The following is a 21395-nucleotide window of genomic DNA, read 5'->3' on the forward strand; positions in this document are numbered from 1 at the left end:
TCAGATGATTGGGTCATACGCATAATGCATTGACTCCGTCTCAGCCTCTGCTCTGACTCTTTCCTTGAAGTTGAAGTAGTAATTCATGGGTTGGAGGGAGTGGTTATTGCATTTAACTTCCTCTTAATGGATGCAAGCAATTGTACGATCAACAGTGAAGTGTAACCTATGATGGATTTGATGCTGTTATTAAAATAGTTGGCTTCTAACAAATGATCCTGCTTCCCAAGGATTGTCTTGTCTAATTAGTTTTGAAACTCAACGAAACTAAATCCGGGAGCTCCCATTGGTTAATCATTTGTTTGTTCATTCATCAATTTAAGTTCATCTAAATACGACTAAGTCCCATGTCGCATGAAGAGTGACATGTAACACTAGTGCTGCTAAGCGGTAAACCGTCTATTTTAAAAAACTATACACTTTTTTTTTGGTAAGGAAATTCGATCATACACTTGAGAGAGAATATATCCTAAATCTGCATCTAATCATCCCTCTTATATTAGCTAATTATAATTTACAAACAAGGGAGACAACAACAAATAAATTACGACAACAGAGTCTATTCAATCAAATGATGTTGATAGGAAGTACAACGGCGGCAGCTAACTGGTGTACGGTGTCCCAAAATGCGGCAGCAACTCTGTGATCATCGAACCAGGACAGCAGGTCTCAGCGCAACAAGTGCTTTCTTAATCCTCCCGAAAGCCTCTTGAAGAGTCGCGAGGGAAGCGGCATAAGAGATGCGGATGCAAGTGTCATCCCCACATGCACCCCCCGGAAGTAACGCAACCTATACAAAATATGCATTGAGAAGATTTCCCTAAGTCAATTGGAAGCGGCACTATGATTCACTAGGATGTTACATCTACTCAGCATTTCAGATGTTGACATTTTGGTGAGGGGCGACATAGGAATTCGGTACAAACGTATCTGCAAGAGTTTTCTTCTTTTCCTGCATCTTAAGGAAGATAAACAAGCACTTCGATAATTAATACCTGGGCCTTGTCAAGCAGGTATCGGCAAAGTGACTCTGAGCCATTGATTACACCGAAGCCTTCAACTTCAGCTCCATAGTAACAGCTTAAGTCGATGAAAAGATAGAAGGCTCCCTGCATACAGAAGCACGTGGAATACAAAATTGCAATGAAAAGTGACGAGAAACAGCAGAAACAGAGAAGGCCAGAGGAAGACCGAATAGGAATGATTAGTTTGTATGCCGGGTCAATGTCTGATTTAGTACCTGAGGTTCTGAAAACTTCACACCCTCCAGTTCCCCAAAGCTTTTAACCAAGAAATCTCGCCGTTCCCTAAAAGGTTTTACCATAGTTGCAACAGTTTCGCCTCCAGCATATCCCATCGACAGAGCGGCAAGTGCGGCCTTTTGAGCTATGCTACTGGCACTTGAAGTAAACTGCAACGTAAAACAAACTCAGCCATTTGCACAATGCTGATTAATAGTGCCAGACACAAAACTGGACGGATGGAATCAGAAAGCAATCGCTTCAAAAGGATGAGTTACACAAATTGGCCACCACCTTAACAACTTGCACCATCCCATGTTAAGTCTACTTCAACATATTGGATGATAGGGATGAGAACACCAGAAGCGCCACAACTTTTGTACAACACTCAAGTGAGTGCCATAACTTTTTTTTTTCGATCACTTGAATGCCTAACTTTAAAAAATAGTTCACTTTAAGTGCCATTGATGATTTCCCTCACTGGAAAATCTAATGTGGCATTAATTTATTATAAATCGAGTTATGTGGCTCGCCGGAGATATCCAATCAACAAAAGAGTGCAAAAACAATGTTGCTGGGTCCTTGTTTTTTCTCCAATTTGACTAATTGGGGCTAATAGCTTCACTTGAAGCCGAAACCCCAATTTGCAGGTCAACAATCGAGGGAACTGAAGTATTCTTCACCCCTCAGTTTGGCTTTTTGCCGAAAATATGTGGAAGCTGCTTCTTGTCTTCCTCTTCTTGGTTGAGAATGCCCATATGTCTGTTCCTCCTCCTTCCTACTTCATTACCTCAAGACATCATCTTCTTCTTCATCACCTCTTGCGATCTCTCAACCCAGACCATTGCAGTCAAATTAAGAGATCATAGTCAATCCTCCACCATCTGATCAATTGAATTTGACCCCATCTAGCTTCCTCACCGTGACCCTCCTACCCCAACCCTTCCCAACCTCAGTCCTCTACAATCAGCCATACGATTGCCCCTCTGCTGGTCCCACGTCTTCCTCCAGATCATTGCCTCCACACCTTCCCATCACATGAAGATGATTGCTCCTCCATGGGAAGTGCAACAATGGATGCGAACACACCGCCATGGTCGAAGATTGAAGAAATTGAAATCGGAGAGAGAGATATCCTTCCCTAGCTTTAAATTAAACAATCGTCAATTTGGTTACTTATGCCACGTTGGACGAAAATTTTTTAACATTAGACTTCAATTTCATTTCAAAAGCCACATCAAAGCCAAAATTTAGTTTAATCACATAAGATGAATCCCCAGAATAGTCACTCAAATGAGAAATTTTTCACCAATTTGGCACTTAAGTGATAAAAAAAAAGTTATGGCACTTAAGTAAATGTCATACGAAAGTTATGACATTTGTAGTTTCTTTATCCCTGGGTGATAGAAACCAATGCTCTCACTATGATATGGATTTCACGGACATAAAATTTCCTCTTTACAAGTTTAATTTTAATCAACTCCTAGGCAACCTCCATTGACAGCTTCATCAGTTCACATTTGTTTCTTTCTATAAAATTAGATAATGATGCTGCACTATACCTGGCTCTGGATCTTTGCACAAGCCAAAATGAAGTGTTTCGGACCAGCAATATAACCAAGCCTCCAGCCAGTCATTGCAAAGGCCTATAGATATTCCAACATTTTAAAATTGGATACTGTTGAAGGAGAAAATACTGACGTATCTATTTCTCATATTTACAATAGTTACAACAAGTCTCTATTTATACACAACAAGAACTAGTAAGAGATAAGTCTTATTTGAAAACCTATTTAATAGGTAGTTGGTAGGATGACAGCTAACACTAATTAATAGCTAATTAATAGCTATGACAGCTAAATAACACATTCCAACATGCTAATTAATAGCTATGACAGCTAAATAACAAATTCCAACACTCCCCCTCAAGCTGGCATGAAGATATCTTCCATAGACAGCTTGCTCACTAGATGGTCAAATTGTCTTCTGTGCAGTCCCTTGGTCAGAATGTCAGCAGCTTGTTCATCACTTGAAATATACGGCATACAAATTAGCCCTCTATCAAGTTTTTCTTTGATGAAGTGTTTATCAACTTCCACATGCTTTGTTCGTTCATGTAACACAGGATTATGAGCAATAGCAATTGCTGCCTTATTATCGCAATACACTTTCATTGGTGTGGAGCTCAAAAATTGTAGTTCATCCAAGATGCCTTTAATCCACATAACTTCGCAAACACCATGTGCTACGGACCGAAACTCAGCTTCAGCACTACTTCTTGCCACCACACTCTGCTTTTTACTCTTCCAAGTGACTAAATTTCCACCAACAAACGTGCAATAGCCTGAAGTAGATCTCCTATCCATACTGCTTCCAGCCCAATCTGCATCGGTGAACACCTCAATTTCCAGATGTCCATGTTTCTCAAACATTAGCCCCTTACCAGGACTTCCCTTCAGGTAGCGTAGAATTCTGTATACTGCTTCAAAATGCCTTGGCCCTGGTGAGTGCATGAACTGACTTACCATACTTACGGAAAACGCTATGTCAGGTCGAGTGTGAGATAAGTAAATAAGTCGACCGACAAGCTTTTGATACCTTTCTCGGTCTATCACTTCTTCAGCCTTAGCTGGTTCAAGTTTCAGATTTGGCTCCACGGGTGTATCCGCTGCTTTACATCCTAACAAACCTGTCTCTTTGAGCAAATCAAGTGTGTATTTCCGTTGGTTTACGAATATGCCTTTCTTGGATCTTGCAAATTCTATTCCAAGGAAATATTTCAAAACACCCAAATCCTTAACTTCAAACTCCTCAGCCAGCTTCTTTCGCAAGCTTTCCAACTCAATTTTGTCATCACCGGTCAGTATTATATCATCAACATAGACAATTAGAATGGCACGCTTACCTTCCTTTGAGTGTTTATAGAATAGAGTGTGATCCCCTTGACTTTGGTGATAGCCGAACCTTTTAATCACTTTCCCGAACCGTTCAAACCACGCTCTTGGAGATTGTTTAAGTCCATACAATGACTTTTTCAATCTGCAGACTTTTCCTTCATTTTCTGCAAAACCTGGTGGCAAACTCATAAACACTTCCTCCTCCAAGTCACCATTCAAGAACGCATTCTTCACATCTAATTGGTATAAGGGCCAATCAAAAACAGCAGCCAAAGATATTAAAATCCGAACAGAATTTATCTTGGCAACTGGGGCAAAAGTCTCTTGATAGTCAACTCCATAAGTCTGAGTGAACCCCTTTGCCACTAGCCTGGCTTTATAACGCTCAACACTCCCATCAGGTTTACATTTTATAGTAAATACCCATTTACAACCAACAATCTTTTTTTCTTCCGGTGTATCAACCAATTCCCATGTGCCATTCTTTGTAAGTGCCTGCATTTCATCCTCTACTGCCATCTTCCACTTTGGATCCTTCAAAGCGTCATGGATATTTCTAGGAATGGATATGTGAGACAAGTTTGACACAAACGCTTTATGATGATGAGACAATTTTTGGTACGACACATGTTTTGATATAGGATGCTGAGTACATGATCTAACCCCTTTTCTAAGAGCTATAGGCATATCAAGATTAGAAGTATTAATATCAGAATTTGAGACTGGAATGGAGGGAAAAAAAGTACTTCTAGGATCACCTGATGACGAAGGCAAGGAATCATCTCTCGGGGTTGCAGACAGATGAGGCTCCAAGACAAAGTTCTGATCAACAACCTTTTGAAGAGTTTTTCTTCTAGTATAAACCTGAAGCTCGGGCTTGTTGATCACATTTTGAACTTTTTCTCCCCCTGTCTTTGACACATCAAGGTCTGGCAAAGGTTTTTCCGAAGACTCAGACAAAGGAGTGGGAAGAACAGGAGAGTTTGATTGCCACAAAATCTCTTCACTAACCTCAGCATTCTCCCCCTGAAGAGATGTGTTGGAAAAAAAACGATTGCGACTCTAAGAATGTGACATCCATAGTGACATGAGTTTTGCCGGTATGTGGATTGTAACACTTGTAACCTCTTTGGTTAGGTGCATATCCTATAAACGCACACTTTTCAGCCCGAGGATCTAATTTAGATCGACAATGACTGGGGAGGTGGACAAATGCAGTGCAACCAAACACCCTTAGAGGAATATCAGAAAAAATACGGGCTGTGGGGTACACTTTTTTTAAGCAATCTAAGGGAGTAATGTAATTTAATACCCGAGTAGGCAGCCTATTAATTAGATAAGATGCTGTTAACACAGCTTCCCCCCATAAATATTTAGGCACAAACATTGAAAACCTAAGGGCACGAGATACTTCAAGGAGATGGCGATTTTTGCGTTCAGCAATGCCATTCTGTTGGGGTGAAATTCGGCAAGTGGACTGGTGAAAAATGCCTTTTTCTCTCAAAAAACTCCTCAAATACTGGTTATAGTATTCAGTACCATTATCGGTACGAAGAATTTTAATAGTAGTGCTGAATTGAGTCACAACCATTTGATAAAAAAATTTGAACAGAGACTCCACTTCAGACTTAGCACTCATCAAGTATGTCCAACATAAACGGGTATGATCATCTGTAAAGGTGACAAACCATCGTTTCCCAGTTTTTGTTGGCACGGGTGAAGGACCCCAAACATCACTATGGATTAAATAAAATGGTGATGATGCACGATACTGTTTTGGACTATAATGAGTACGATGACTTTTAGAAAAAACACAATTGTCACAATGTAGCGAAGAAATATCCACACCTTTGAACAAATGAGGAAACAAATATTTCAAGTAGCCAAAGCTAGGATGGCCTAATCTTTGGTGCCAAACCATTATTTTTTCTTGAACAGAGGAAGAACTGAAAACAGAGGAAGAACTGAAAGTTCCAAACGCCTGAGCTTTTTTATCAAAGAAAAACTCTTCAAAATAGTAGAGACCATCCCTCATCCTAGCATTGCCAATCACCTTCCCCGAGATCTGATCCTGAAACTCACAATGGGAAGCAAAAAAGACAACACGACAGTTAGACTCTTTGGAAAGTTTACTAACAGACAGTAGGTTACAAGCTAACTTAGGAACATGCAGAACATTATGAAGTGTAATAGAATCTGAAAGTGGAATTGATCCTTTGCCTGCAATAGACGAAAAACTCCCATCGGCAACCCGAATTTTTTTGTTGCCGGGACAAGGAACATAAGATGTGAATAAATATGGAATATTAGTCATATGGTCAGATGCCCCTGAATCGATGATCCAAGGTACAGATTGCGAACAACAGGAGAGGGCTTTAAAATTTCTACCTTGGTGGGCAATCGAAGCAGTAGGATTACCCGATACAGACCTAGCTTGAAGTAGTTGCAAAAGATGGTCTAGTTGTTCTTTGCTTGAAGGGGATATGGTGGCCTCGTTAGCTGCAGGAGGCACACGCTGAGATGGTTCTTCTGACATAGTGATCAAATGATCAAAGAGAGAGACCAGAAATTTTTTTTTTTTTTTTTGGGAGAGGCTGGTGGCTCTTCTTAGGAGAGAAGTGATGATGCAAAAGAGACCTGCTCTGATACCATGTTGAAGGAGAAAATACTGACGTATCTATTTCTCATATTTACAATAGTTACAACAAGTCTCTATTTATACACAACAGGAACTAGTAAGAGATAAGTCCTATTTGAAAACCTATTTAATAGGTAGTTGGTAGGATGACAGCTAACACTAATTAATAGCTAATTAATAGCTATGACAGCTAAATAACACATTCCAACATGCTAATTAATAGCTATGACAGCTAAATAACAAATTCCAACAGATACTTTTAAGGGCATGTAGTAGAATATATTCTAGCATAGAAGCAAAAACTAGATGAAAAGAAATGTAGGAGGCGAATAGTTCTCAAGAAGGAAAGGCTTCGAATTACCTAAGAAAACCCGTTGACAGTGTGTGTCCTCTCCCACATGCCTGGCAAAGATGCAAAACTTGTATGTGCAGCTGGGGCATACATAATGTGTTCATATATTTCATCAGACAGTACCTGAAAAGTTTGCCACGGAATTTTTCCAAAACTTGTCAACTCAATCGAACATACAAAAGGAGCACAACAGAAATCTTAGTCTGCTTCTAATACCAAAGCCTGGGATGCTTTGCGACAATCTTAGCAATCTCTTCAAATGATTTTTTGGGGTACACGGACCCTGTTGGATTTGACGGAGAACAAAGAATGAGAAGCCTGGATTTCTCAGTAGGCGTGGCTTCGAGAAGCTTACAGTCCATCAAGAAATTCTCAGACATGCTTGTCGGAACAATAACAGGTGTGGTGTCAGCAAGCCGTGCTATTTCTGGGTAACTCACCCAAAAGGGAGCTGGAATTATAACCTGGGACAAGATTGTGGTCCGTAAATACACAAGGGAAAAGCACAAATCCATAATTAGAAGAACAGCAACTAAAGTTCCTCCAAGAAGCATTGTGCAAGGAAATTTCATGCAACTGGGAAATTACAGATGACTTTAATTAAGAAAAACGAAAAAATAACGATGCCAATAAATGATTTACCCATAGAGAAGGATGAAAGAAATGGTCAGAATGATCAACATGATTTAAGGAGAAAGGTTAAGGAAACCAATACATCAGCCAAGACAATAGCAGTGGGGTATTCATAAGGGAAAATAACAGTGGCAACTCTGAAATTGACAGGCAAAATTACAAAGCAAAAAGCGGAGTGTTGCAGAAGGGCTAGAGTAACAAAATGAATGTACATTAGATCAAAACTGAATGAGTAGCTGCCTGGACTGGATGATTGAAACGAATGGTTTTGATGCCTGAGTGATACAAGATATGTATTCGTAGGATGGTTACGTCTGGATTGGGGAAATTCTCCTCCTCTAACTTCCCTAGAGAAAGTAATAAGATCGATCCCTCCATACTCAATATTTGAACTTCAGAATTTATTATGAACATATAGCCATTGCCAATATCCTTTTTCATTGCCTTTTATTGCAATTTCAAAAAGAAAGTATATATGAATTCATTACCTACAAAAGAGATCTATGCCAAGGCCACAAGTTCACATCCTTATAGAATATTGTTTATATTAATAAACAAAAACCCAACAGTATCCCAGACTTTCCATAGAACTGCAAGGATATTAGAAGTAAAGTAGGCCAAATCACATGCCTAAAACATGCAGTAGACTTCCACACCCAGCAATTAATGACATACTCTATCATAGGTTGAGATCAAATTAAGTGTCTTCAAAAGGATGAATAGGTGACCTGAGCGAGAGTTAAGACAAAAAGTTTATAATTCAATAACAGCATGCGATAACAAAAGTGTCGAATTATATCTTCAGCCAGATTCATAACAAACTACTAAGCTATATGACCAAGATGTCATCACTCATTACAACTTCACAGATGTAAAGTTATGTAACCTATCAGAAAAAGTTGCATCCAACAAGAAGTGGCTTAAAGCTGCCTTCAACTGCTAATTTACTCCAAAAGTTCAAATTTATCATAGATTCCAACAATAGGCAATATTACCTTGCTTCAGTGTTTATAACTTATGGAATTGGAATTAAAACAAGGAAATAACTGAACATGTATCATAATCAAAAAAAATTTCACTAGCATGGTTTCCTTAAGCAATGGGCAGACCTCATCTCCCGGAGAACAGACGGTCAGAACTGCCTGAAGAATGCTTTGTTTGTCACCATTACTAACAACAACCTGATCTGGTGAATATGAGATGCCATTCTCCTCTGAAAACATATATAGAAAGCATGAATAAGCAAAGCAATAACCAGTAATTGTCATAACTAAATGCCCTGCGCAGGACTTAATGTCAACCCATAGATCAGTCCTCTCAGATGGCAATGAACTGAGTAACAAAGAGAAAAACCTATTAGCTTCCGACAGATCGCTGTACGGAGTTCCAATGTGCTGGCATTTGGTGTATATCTTGTATAACCTTCCCGTATAGCATTAATTCCAGCCTTAGGAATGAAAGTGGAAGAATCTAATATCAGTCGGTCTTATAAATATCAGATGATTAAGGCACCTGAAAAATTTTACCTCTGCTTTGACAGAAGGTGTATCAAAATCAGGTTCTCCAGCTGCTAACATGATAACAGGTACACCAGCTTTTAAAAGAGCAGTCGCCTGGTCAAGTATAGCCAATGTTTTACAAGGCTTCACAGCATCCACCCTTGGACTGAGAGTGAGGTCAACATCCATTTGTCCTGGACCGCCTTATGCTTGCACCGCTGCAGTTATTCTAGGCAACTGTTTTTTCTTAGTATTACCTACAGATCTGGCAAGTGACAAGGATCATCAGCAGTGAAACATAACAACCCCTGACTAAAATAAGGCGAGACGAAAGTTTTCGAGAGTCAGTACACTGCTTAAACAGCAATAGAGAACCTCCATCATGGACAAACCGCAACAAAATGCATAACATACATTATCACATCAACAACAATTGAATGCTGGTCATGCAACTTTTGTTTGAACAAACAGCATAAATGACAAACTGCTCTTTCTTTTCCTACAAATTCCCTATTCCCTGTTCTTCCCTCTTTCACTAGTAGGATCACAGTGATCAACCCAACGCCATGGATAAGCAATAACTCACATGATATCACCAATTTCCATCTCCTCCCGGCCACGACTTAACCGCCATCGCATCCGATATCTAGCAAACTAATATGGGAATGAACTGACACATCTGCCACTGCAACTTCAAAATACAAAAGCCACATCAGGACATCGATTCCCACTAAAAAATTTTCAACTTTTGAAGCAGTCAACGCATTCCCATTCTCACAGAAAGAGATCCAGCACTATCCAAATCACACAACACGAACGTCAAACCAACTTCGAGACAGAACAGAAGCCGGGTGGGTTTCCTCGCAAACCCAGAAACGGAACTTGAAATTTCCCAGCGAAAACTACAAGCAAAAGAATGAACTTTACGCACCTGAGGGGAGAAACTGGGAGGGAAGGAAACAGACTTGGGAGGCACTGCTCGAACTCTGAGTGTGACAAAATCCTCGCTGCTTCGGATGAGAGTGAGACGGTGAAAAGCAAGCGTCATGGAGCACCAGCACTGTTGGCAAAGCAATGCCAAGTCACCCTCCTGGGAAGCCAGAGCTAGCTTCTGATTCTCACCGTTAGAAAGTCCATAAAATTCACGAGGCAAAGAGAATATCTTGTAATTGAAGTAATAATTCGGGATAACCATTCTGTTCCGGAACGAGTTCCTGAAACATAAATAGAAAATCTATTTCTGATTTCAGGATGAGTTTCTGAGAAAAGAAACCCGTTTGATAACGACAAAAAATTTCTATTTCTGGAGCAGAAATCCGTTTGATAACAGCACAAAATTTCTATTTCCTGAAACAAAAACCTGCTTGATAAACAACACAAAATTCTATTCCCATGAACAAAAATCCATTTTTTTAGAAATGGAATAAAAATAATTAGAAAATCCAAAAAATTCCTAAAAATCTCAAAAAAATTCAAAAAATCCAAAAAAAATTGAAAAATTCTAGAAAAATTCATCACAATTTCCAAAAAATAAAAAAATTCAGATTTCGGGAAAATAGGAAATTTGTTGAATTTCTTCAAAAAAAATCAAAACTTCATAGAATGGCTTAAAATACCTGTGGCCACCCACTTTTAGTGAAATTTAAATTTTTTTAGGTGCCCAAAAAAAATCAAAAAATCAAAAATTTCAAAACTTCACAGAATAGTTTAGAATACATGTGATCACCCACTTTGAGTGAAATTTAAAATTTTTTAAGGTACCCAAAAATTTCAAAACTTCACAGAATAGCTTAGAATACCTGTAGCCACCCACTTTGAGTGAAATTTTAATTTTTTGAGGTGAAAAAAAAGCAAAAAATCAAAAATTTCAAAAATTCACAGAATGACTTAGAATATCTGTGGCCACCCACTTTGAGTGAAATTTAAATTTTTTTAGGTGCCGAAAAAAAAATAAAAAAAAAAATTTTAAAACTTCACAGAATGACTTAGAATGCCTCTAGCCACCCACTTTGAGTGAAATTTAATTTTTTTTAGGTGCCCAAATGGTATTTTTGATTTTTTTTGATTTTTTAATTTTTTTTCGGCACCTAAAGAAAATTAAATTTCACTCAAAGTGGATGGCCACATGTATTCTAAGCCATTCTGTGAAGTTTTGAAATTTTTGATTTTTTGCTTTTTTTTCTTTTTTTCGGCACCTAAAAAAAATAAAATTTCATTCAAAGTTGGTGGTCACAGGTATTCTAAGCCATTCTGTGAAGTTTTGAAATTTTTGCTTTTTTGCTTATTTTTATTTTTTTTCGGCACCTAAAAAAAATTAAATTTCGATCAAAGTGGGTGACCACGGGTATTCTAAGCAATTCTGTGAAGTTTTGAAGTTTTTTCTTTTTTTATTTTTTCGGCACCTAAAAAAAATTAAATTTCGCTCAAAGTGGATGGCCACAGGTATTTTAAGCAATTTTGTGAAGTTTTAAAATTTTTGATTTTTTGTTTTTTATTTTATTTTTTTAGGCACTTAAAAAAAATAAAATTTCTCTCAAAGTGGGTGGCCACAAGTATTTTAAGCCATTCTGTGAAGTTTTGAAATTTTTGTTTTTTTGCTTATTTTTATTTTTTTTGGCATCTAAAAAAAATTAAATTTCGCTCAAGTGGGTGGTCACGGGTATTCTAAGCCATTCTGTGAAGTTTTGAAGTTTTTTATTTTTTTATTTTTTTCGGCACCTAAAAAAATTTAAATTTCGCTCAAAGTGGATGGCCACAGGTATTCTAAGCCATTCTGTAAAGTTTTGAAATTTTTTATTTTTTGCTTTTTTTAATTTTTTTCGGCACCTAAAAAAAAATTAAATTTCGTTCAAATTAGGTGGCCACGGGTATTCTAAGACATTCTATGAAGTTTTTAAATATTAGATTTTTTGATTATTTTTTTTTTTGGCATCTAAAAAAAAATTAAATTTCGCTCAAAGTGGGTGGCCATAGGTATTCTAAGCCATTTTGTGAAATTTTGAAATTTTTGATTTTTTTTATTTTTTTCGGCACCTAAAAAAATTTAAATTTCGCTCAAAATGGGTAGCCACAGATTCTAAACCATTCTGTGAAGTTTTGAAATTTTTTATTTTTTGCTTTTTTTCCCACCTCAAAGATCGTGACTTCCAGATGAACATGTGTTTTGAAGAAAGAGTTCTCTCAGAAATGATTCTCATTTTTGGTCTAGAAATAGAAAACCTACTTTTTTTTGTTCTGATTTCTGGTTCAAAATCGGTTCTGGAACAAAAAGTTGTTCCAGAAATAGAAAAATGAAATTACGTTACCAAACGGGTTTCTGGTCCAAATCTATTTCTGGGAACAGAAAACCAGTTCTGGACAGAACCAGAATGGTTATCCAGAATGGTTATCATGCGCTACCTAAGAATCATCACAATGAAATGTGCTAATCACTGCTTCGGCCCCTAGCGGTTGGTCGAGTCCCAAGTTCGATTCCCCGTCTTTTGGGATATCTTGATTACTTTGCGTAGGACGGGTTTGAATTTAGATATATCGCCGGTCTTGGACTCCAATGGCAACCGGGTGTTGCCATATGTTGGATTTGTATTACTGTCATTTATAGGCCCAATTCCCTAAAAAACCGCAAACTTTAGCCTTTGTCCCAATTATATCCCAAACTTTTTTTTGTCTCATAAAAACCCCAAACTTTTACTTTTGTCCCAAATCTACCAAGTTAACTTTTCGTCCAATTTTTTAATTTTATTTTTTATTTTTTCGAAATTTTTTATTTTTTCTTTTCTTTTCTTTTTCCTTTCCTTTTCTTTTTTTCTTTTTGTTTCACCTTCTGGCCGGTCGCCGGTCCGGCGACCGGCCAGAGGGCCGCGAGGCTCGGCCCCGCCGGCGTTGGGCGAGGCCGACCTCGCCAATAGCCGGCGGGCCGAGCCTCGCCGTGGCGGCGAGGCTCGGCCCCGCCGGTCGGGCGAGGCTCGGCATCGCCCAAGCAAGCGGCGAGGCTCGGCTCGCCCGGCAACGGTGAGGTCGAGCCTCGCCGGCGGCGGCGTGGCCGAGTTCTCACCCAGATCGGCGAGGCTCGGCCCGCCGCACCGGCGAGGTCGGCCGAGGCCGAATCTCGCCGTTGCTAGGCGAGGCCGACCTCGCCAGATCTGGTGAGAACTCGGCCACGCCGCCATTGCGAGGCTCGGCCTCGCCGGCGTTGGCCGAGGCCGACCTCCCCAATAGCCGGCAGGGCCAAGCCTCGCCAGCGGCCGGCGGGGCCGAGCCTCGCCGGCCCCCTCCTCTGGCCGGTCGCCGGACCGGCCAGAAGGTGAAACAAAAAAAGAAAGAAAAGGAAAGGAAAAAGAAAAGAAAAGAAAATAAAAAAAAAATCGAAAAAATAAAAAATAATATTAAAAAATTGGACGAAAAGTTAACTGGGTAGATTTGGGACAAAAGTAAAAATTTGGGGTTTTTTATGAGACAAAAAAAAATTTGGGATATAATTGGGACAAAGGTTAAAGTTGGGAGTTTTTTAGGGAATTGGGCCGTCATTTATATGATTTGAATATATTTCTTTTTAGTCTCGCATAAATTATGAAACAAAAAGAGACCTCAAAATTTTTTTGTTAGAAATCAAACTAAGATAGAAGCTCCATTTATTTCACAAAAAATGAAAATTTTGGATAATATTTTCTTAAAAATCTTCACTTGTATTGCTTGAAATAATTAATTAAAAAAATATTTTTAGTGTCGACAATAATTTATATTGAAGAAATTTTGTGTACAATAAAAAAAATGTCATATATTTATTTTTTTTTAGTAATATAAACGATCATTTTTAAGAAAATATTTTTCAAATTATTCATTTTTCACAAAGCAAACGGATTGAAAAGTCACTTTGCCTGTGATAATGGTATAGATAGATAAAAAGGCTAGGATTGGACACGAGGCATGACACTGTTTTCTTCTTTCTTTTTTCGGATTTTGCATTGAAAAATCCATATTTGTAAGTATCAACAGGTAAATAAAACTTCAACAGTAAAATGTCACACTTATGAATGATAAATTGGAAATAACAATGTACATTGACATTTTCTTTTGGAATGAAATGCGATTATACGCACATCTTAAATCTGCATCTAATCATTCCTCTTATCGTCACTAATTATGATTAAGAAAACAAGGGAGACTGACAACGATTAAATCACGACAACGGAGTCTATTTGATCGAATGATCATGACAGGAATACAACAGCGGCAGCTAATTCGGGTAAGGTGTCCCGAATGCTGCGGCAACTCTGTGATCATCAAACCGGGACAGCGGGTCTCAGCGCGACAAGTGCTTCCTTAATCCTGGCGAAAGCCTCTTGTAGAGTCGCAAGGGAAGCGGCATAAGAGATGCGGGTGCAAGTGTCATCCCCAAATGCACCCCCCGGGACCAACGCAACCTATACAAAATAGCGTTGGGAAAATTTCCCGAAAGTTAATCAGAAGCGGCACCCGGATGTTACATCTTCTCAGCATTTCAGATGTATACATTTTGGATAGGAATTCGGTACAAACACATCTGCAAGAGTTTTTCTTCTTTTTTTTTCGGAAACTAGAGGAAGATAAACAAGCACTTGAATGATGCATACCTTGGCCCGGTCAAGAAGGTATCGGCAAAGTGACTCCGAGCTGTCGATTTCTCCGAAGCCTTCAATTTTAGCTCCATAGTAACAGCTGAAGTCGATGAAAAGATAGAAGGCTCCCTGCATATAAAAGCAAGTGGGATATCAGATTGCAATGAAAAGTGATGAGAAACAGCAAAACAGAGAAGGCCAGATGAAGACCGAAAAAGAATGATTAGTTTGTATGCCGGGTCACTCTCTGATTTAGTACCTGAGGTTCTGAAATCTTCACACCCTCCAGTTCCCCAAAGTTTTTAACCAAGAAATCTCGCCGTTCCCTAAAAGCTTTTACCATAGTCGCGACAGTTTCGCCTCCAGCATATCCCATTGACAAAGCGGCAAGTCCGGCCTTTTGAGATATGCTACTGGCACCTGAAGTGAACTGCAAGAATGCAAAACATATTCAGCCATCCGCCCTATGCTGATAGTGTCAGACACAAACCTCGGGGAACTGAATCAGAAAACAATCACTTCAAAAGGTTGTGTTACACAAATTGGCCACCACCTTAACAACTTGCTTCATCCAATGTTTAAGTCTACTTCAACTTACTGGGTGTAAGAAACCAATGGTCTCTCTCTGTGATATAAAGTTCTTCATTGACACAAAATTTCCTCTCTACCAAGTTTAATTCTAATCAACTCCTAGGCAACCTCCCTTGACAGCTTCATCATTTGCAGTGTTCTTTCTATGAAAAATTAGATTTTTGATACTGCACTATACCTGGCTCTGAATCTTTGCACAAGCTGAAATGAAGTGTTTCGGACCAGCGATATAACCAAGCCTCCAGCCAGTCATTGCGAAGGCCTATAGATGTTCCAACATTTTAAAATTAGATACTTTATAAGGGCATGCAGTAGAATATATTCTAGTATAGAAGCAAAAACTAGATGAAAAATAAAAGTTATTATGAGATTGAAATTTAGAAGGCGAATAGTTCTCGAGAAGGAAAGGCTTCCAATTACCTTAGAAAACCCGTTCACGGTGAATGTCCTCTCCCACATTCCTGGCAAAGATGCAAAACTTGTATGCGTAGCTGGGGCATACATAATGTGTTCATATATTTCATCGGACAGTACCTGAAAAGTTTGCATGAAACTTTTCCATAATCTGTCAACTCAATCGAACAAAAGTAAGGAGCAGGAAGGAAATCTTAGTCTGCTTCTAATACCAGAAGCCTGGGATGCTTTGCGACGATCTTAGCGATCTCTTCAAGCAATTTTTTGGGGTACACGGACCCTGTTGGATTTGACGGAGAACAAAGAATGAGAAGCCTGGATTTCTCAGTAAGCGAGTCTTCAAGAAGCTTAGGGTCCATCAAGAAATCGTCAGAGATACTTGTTGGAACAATAACAGGTGTGGCATCAGCAAGCCTTGCTATTTCAGGGTAACTCACCCAAAAGGGAGCTGGAATTATAACCTGGGACAAGAATTCTAATACATAAATACACAAGGGAAAAACACAAAACCATAATTAGAAGAACAGCACTAAACGTTCCTCCAAGAAACATTATGCAGGGAAATTTTATGCAAGTTGAAAGTACGGGTGACTTAAATTAAGGAAAAGAAAAATAGCGACCCAAAGATGAAACAAATGGCTAGAATGATCAACATCATTTAAGGGGCGAGACTAATGAAACCAATACATTGGCCAAGACAAGAGCGATGGGAACTTCATAAGGGAAACTTATTGTGGCAAGACTAAAAGTGACAGGCAAAATTTGAAAGCAAAAAGCTGAGCGTTGCAGAAGGATTAGTGTAACAGAATGCATGTACATTGGATCAGAATTGAATGACTAGCTGCCTAGACTGGATGATTGAAAAGAACGATTTTGAAGCCTGAGTGATACAAGATATGTATCTGTAAGATGGCTACATCTAGATTGGGGAAATTCTCTTGCTCTAACTTCATTAGAGAAATTAATAAGATTGATCCTTTCATATTCACCGTATTCAACTTTTCAACTTCAGGGTTTACACACCTTTGTCTTGTAATTAGCATATACCCGTTGCTAATATCCCTTTTCATTACCTTTTATTGCAATTTCAAAATGAAACTACATATGAATTCATCACTTGCTGCACCACAGCAAACAAGACTATGCCTAGGCCACAATTTAACATTCTTTTGGTTTATATTAATAAATAAATACCCAACAGTATGTCAGACTTTTCATAGAACTGCAAAGATGTTGGAAGTAAAGTAGGCCAAATCACTTGCCAAAAGCATGCAGTAGTCTTCCATGCCCGGCCATTCATGACATACTCCATTATAGGTCGATCAAATTAAGTGTCTACAACAGGATGAACAGGTGACGGGAGCAAGACTTAAGACAAAGAAATTATAATTCTGATAAAAAGGGTGTGGAATTATTTCTTCAGCCAGATTCATAACAAACTACCGAGACTATATGGCCAAGATGTCATCACTCATCAACTTCACAGATGCAAAGTTATGTCACCTATCAGAAGACATTGCATCAAACAAGAAGTGGCTTAAAGCTGCTTTCAACTGCTAATTTACTCTAAAAGTTCAAATATTATCATAGATTCCAACAATAGGCAAAATTGCCTCACTCCAGCATTAATGACTTGTGGAATTGGAATTAAAACAAGGAAATAACTGAATATGTATCAAAATCAAAAAAATTTCAAACAAGAAGTGGCTTAAAGCTGCTTTCAACTGCTAATTTACTCCAAAAGTTCAAATGTTATCATAGATTCCAACAATAGGCAAAATTGCCTCGCTCCAGCATTAATGACTTGTGCAATTGGAATTAAAACAAGGAAATAACTGAACATGTATCAAAATCAAAAAAATTTCAAACAAGAAGTGGCTTAAAGCTGCTTTCAACTGCTAATTTACTCCAAAAGTTCAAATGTTATCATAGATTCCAACAATAGGCAAAATTGCTTCACTCCACCATTGATGACTTATGGAATTGGAATTACAAAAAGGAAATAACTTAACATGTATCATAACCAAAAAAATGTCACAAGCATGATATCCTTAAGCAATGGGCAGACCTCATCTCCTGGAGAACAAACAGCCAGAACTGCCTGATGAATGCTCTGTTTGGCACCATTACTAACAACAATCTGATCTGGCGTGTATGAGATCCCATTCTCCTCTAAAAACAGATATAGCAAGCATGAATAAGCAAAGCAATAACTGGTAATTTTCATAACTAAATGTCCTGCACAGGACTTAAATGTCAATATATTGATCAGTCCTTTTAGATGGTAACGGAGTGAGTAACAGAGAGAAAAACCTTTTAGCTTGTGACAGATTGCTGTGCGGAGTTCCAATGTGCCTGTATTTGGTGTATATCTTGTATAACCTTCCCGAATAGCATTAATTCCAGCCTGCGGAACAGAAGTGAAAGAAGCTAATAATAATTCATTTGATGGTATAGATCAGATAGTTAAGGGACCTGAAAAATTTTACCTCAGCTATGACAGAAGGTGTATCAAAATCAGGTTCTCCAGCTGCTAATGCGATAACAGGTACACCAGCTCTTAAAAGAGCAGTCGCCTGGTCAGTTATAGCAACCGTTTTCGAAGGCTTCACAGAATTCACCCTTGGACTCAGAGTGGGGTCAACGTCCATTTGTCCTGGACCAGCTTGTGCTTTCACCACTGCGGTTATTCTGGGCAACTGTAATTCCTTACTATTATCTACAGATCTGGCAAGTAACAAGGATCGTCAGCAGTGAAATCCAACAACCCAGGACTAAACTACAGCTAGACGAAGGTTTTCAATAGTCAATGCACTGCTTAAATAGCAATAATAGAGAACCTTCGTCTTGTGCAAACCGCGACAAAATGCATATCATACATTATCATGTTGACACCAGTCAAGTGCTGGTCATACAACTTTTGGTTAAACAAACATTATAGATTATCATCTGCTCTTTCTTTTCTTACAAATTCCCTTTTCATCTGGTCATGGTGATCAACCATGAATAAGCGATAACTAACATGATATCACCAATTTCCATCTCCCCCACCACGATTTAATTGTCATTGCGGCCAATACCTGGCAAAACTAATATGCGAATGACTTAAACTCATCCGCCACTGCAATTTGAAAATTCAAAGCCACATCTGGACATCTCTGCTGGGCACTATGCAATACAATTCCCATTAAAAAAAAATTGAATTTTTTAAGCAATCAACGCATTCTCATATTCCCAGGAGGAGATCCAGAACCAACCCACAATCACACAACACAAGCTGATTGCGTTTCCACACAAACCCAGAATCAAAACTCGAATTCCCAGCAAAAACAACAACAAAGGAACGAGCTTGACGTACCTGAGAGAGAAACCGGAAGGGAAGGAAACAAGCTTGGAGGCGCCGCCCCAACTCGAATGGCTAAACCCAAGACGTTGCTGCTTGGGATGAGCGCGAAACTGTGAACAGCCAATGCCAGAGGGAGCACCAGCACTAGCAGCCATGGGAGGAGGTTGGTGGTGGGTTCAGCTCGAGCTCGCTAGTGCAGTTGGTGGGTTCGTCAGCAAATGGGAAGGCAAAGCGCCACCCTTTATTGCCTTCGCCCATAAAGAATATGCAGGAGGGGGGTTGGTGGGAAAGTTGAGGCAGAAGGGGTTTGTTGAGAAGCACTCTTCAAAACTCCAAAGTCCTTTTGTCTTTTTTCCTTTTTTTTCTGGGACAGTCTTCCAAATCGTCTTGAACACTTCCCTTCCGGTGGTCGACGACTACGTTGACCGTGCAGATGAGATCGGCTCGTGGATCCTGTCCTTGGGAATCTACGGTTCGGATTGGAGGAGATGTGCATCTCGGCCGCCACGTCATCATCCGGGCCAATGAGAACCTAATGCATGGCTAGGGATGAGCATGATCCGAATGGGCGTTTCCCACCATAGAATCGAGAGCCACCCACTAAGGACCGGTTCTAAAAAATTGAAACCGAGAACTGCCCGTTAGTTCCATGGATCTACCCGAAAATCGAACCGCCGGTCTGGTCCGATTCCTGAGTGGGTCCATGGAACTGGTCCCGCTAGCTAAGGACGGAGACGGAAAGACGAAAACGGAGGCTAAGCTAGAGAGACGGAGACGGTAAAATGAGCATCGACCGAGAAGAGTGTGAGAGTGAGAGTAAGCGTGAGACGAAAGCAAAATATGGTGTTTCTCGGCTCAATATGAGGCTGTGAGCGTCAAGCGAGTTATGTTTAGTTTAGGGATTTAAGATTTTTTTTTAAAAAAATTAATTTAAATAAGTATATTATATTTATTATTATATTACCGGTCCGGTCCAGGTGGGCAGTTCCACACCTAAAGCCGGGAACCGAATCGGTACCCAGCAGTTTCCAAAAATTGGAACTGAGAATCAGATCGGCTCCCTTAGGAACTACCAGTTCCAATCTGGTTTTAGGCGATCTGAGGGGTTCTCGATTTTTTTGCACACCCCTATGCACGATTGGCATTAGATCTGGTAAGACTCCTTTGAGACCTGCATGATCTAAGGGTTCATTCGTATTCAATGGTGCTTGCGGGATGTGCTTGGGAAGGATATTCCGCGTGTCAATGACCCACGCAATCTAACAAGTCTATTCCATTGCCCGCGTTGTATAGATACTAATAGGAGTGTGCAAAAAAATCAGACATGAACCGGTCCGGTTCCCAGTTTCAATTTTTGGGAATCAGTGGGTACTGGTCTGGTTCCCGGTTCTAGGTGTGGAACCGCCAGCCCACCCATCCGGACCGGACCGGTAATATAATAATAAATATAATATATTTATTTAATTTTAATTTTTTAAAAAATAAAAATCCTAAATCCCTAAATTAAACATAACTTGCTCGACGTTCACAGCCTCACATCTTCTTTCGCTTTCGCCTCACGCTCACTCTCACTCTCTCACTCTTCTCGGTCGATGCTCACCTCATCGTCTTCGACTCTCCATCTATGTCTCCGTCTCCGTCTTTGGCTAGTGGGACCAGTTCCGTGGATCCACCAGGGAATCGGACCGGTGCGACGGTCCGGTTCCCGATTCCAATTTTTCGGAACTGGTCCTTAGTTAACGGTTTCCTGTTCTAGGATGGGAATCGTCCACCCGAACTATGCTCACTCCTAGATACCGAGCCAGGTCTAATTTACTTCTGAAAAAACATTCACTTATAACGGGTGTACCTTTCGGCATTTCATTGACATGCGACGTAATTGAGGTAAGACTCCGGGCGAGATGGCCGGGCGTGAGCAGCAAGCTAGAGAATGAGAGTTGATTCGGAGGCCAACCCTTTTTCCGTCGATTTTGGCCAAAAAGGCATTTTAGGAACGGTCTAGATTAACTTTAACTTTCTACTTCTTTTACATCTTGCGGCCGACGCATATTTATCGTTCTTTAAAACCCAAAAACTCTCGATACTTTTTCATAACACTCGAATGTTGACCCGTGAGTTCAAGTATACCATTCCATAATTTTCCGAAACTTCTAGTTAATATTTTGAATTTTACCCGAGAAACACTTT

The 21395-nt window shown here is 39.5% G+C and overlaps 1 protein-coding gene and 1 pseudogene across 1 annotated transcript; both read right to left on the minus strand.

Moving 5' to 3' along the window:
- Positions 1–438: 438 nt before the first annotated feature.
- Positions 439–10374, minus strand: LOC115663822 (bifunctional aspartate aminotransferase and glutamate/aspartate-prephenate aminotransferase-like; annotated as a pseudogene).
- A 3892-nt stretch (positions 10375–14266) lies between these two features.
- On the minus strand, positions 14267–19567 carry LOC115687335 (bifunctional aspartate aminotransferase and glutamate/aspartate-prephenate aminotransferase-like). Its single transcript, XM_030612851.2, has 10 exons — positions 19221–19567; positions 18352–18589; positions 18176–18269; positions 17931–18034; positions 16075–16323; positions 15869–15982; positions 15627–15710; positions 15117–15287; positions 14873–14986; positions 14267–14683 (listed from the first exon to the last, which is right to left on the minus strand). The coding sequence occupies exons 1-10, from the start codon at positions 19361–19363 to the stop codon at positions 14543–14545; spliced, it is 1452 nt and encodes a 483-aa protein (XP_030468711.2). The 5' UTR covers positions 19364–19567; the 3' UTR covers positions 14267–14542.
- Positions 19568–21395: the final 1828 nt, after the last annotated feature.

Source organism: Syzygium oleosum, unplaced genomic scaffold (assembly GCF_021117445.2).
Source record: "Syzygium oleosum isolate NSW1041296 unplaced genomic scaffold, Sole_v2.1 Sole_v2.57, whole genome shotgun sequence".
Taxonomy (NCBI): domain Eukaryota; kingdom Viridiplantae; phylum Streptophyta; class Magnoliopsida; order Myrtales; family Myrtaceae; genus Syzygium; species Syzygium oleosum.

Bases quoted from the DNA above. Each gene is read 5' to 3' on its own strand.
- LOC115687335 (XM_030612851.2), bottom strand. From the start codon at position 19,363: ATGGCTGCTAGTGCTGGTGCTCCCTCTGGCATTGGCTGTTCACAGTTT. The intron at 14,987-15,116 runs GTACTAAATCAG...TTTTATATGCAG, and splicing joins TGAAGATTTCAGAACCTCAG to GGAGCCTTCTATCTTTTCAT. The intron at 14,684-14,872 runs GTATGCATCATT...TATTTTGTATAG, and splicing joins ACCTTCTTGACCGGGCCAAG to GTTGCGTTGGTCCCGGGGGG.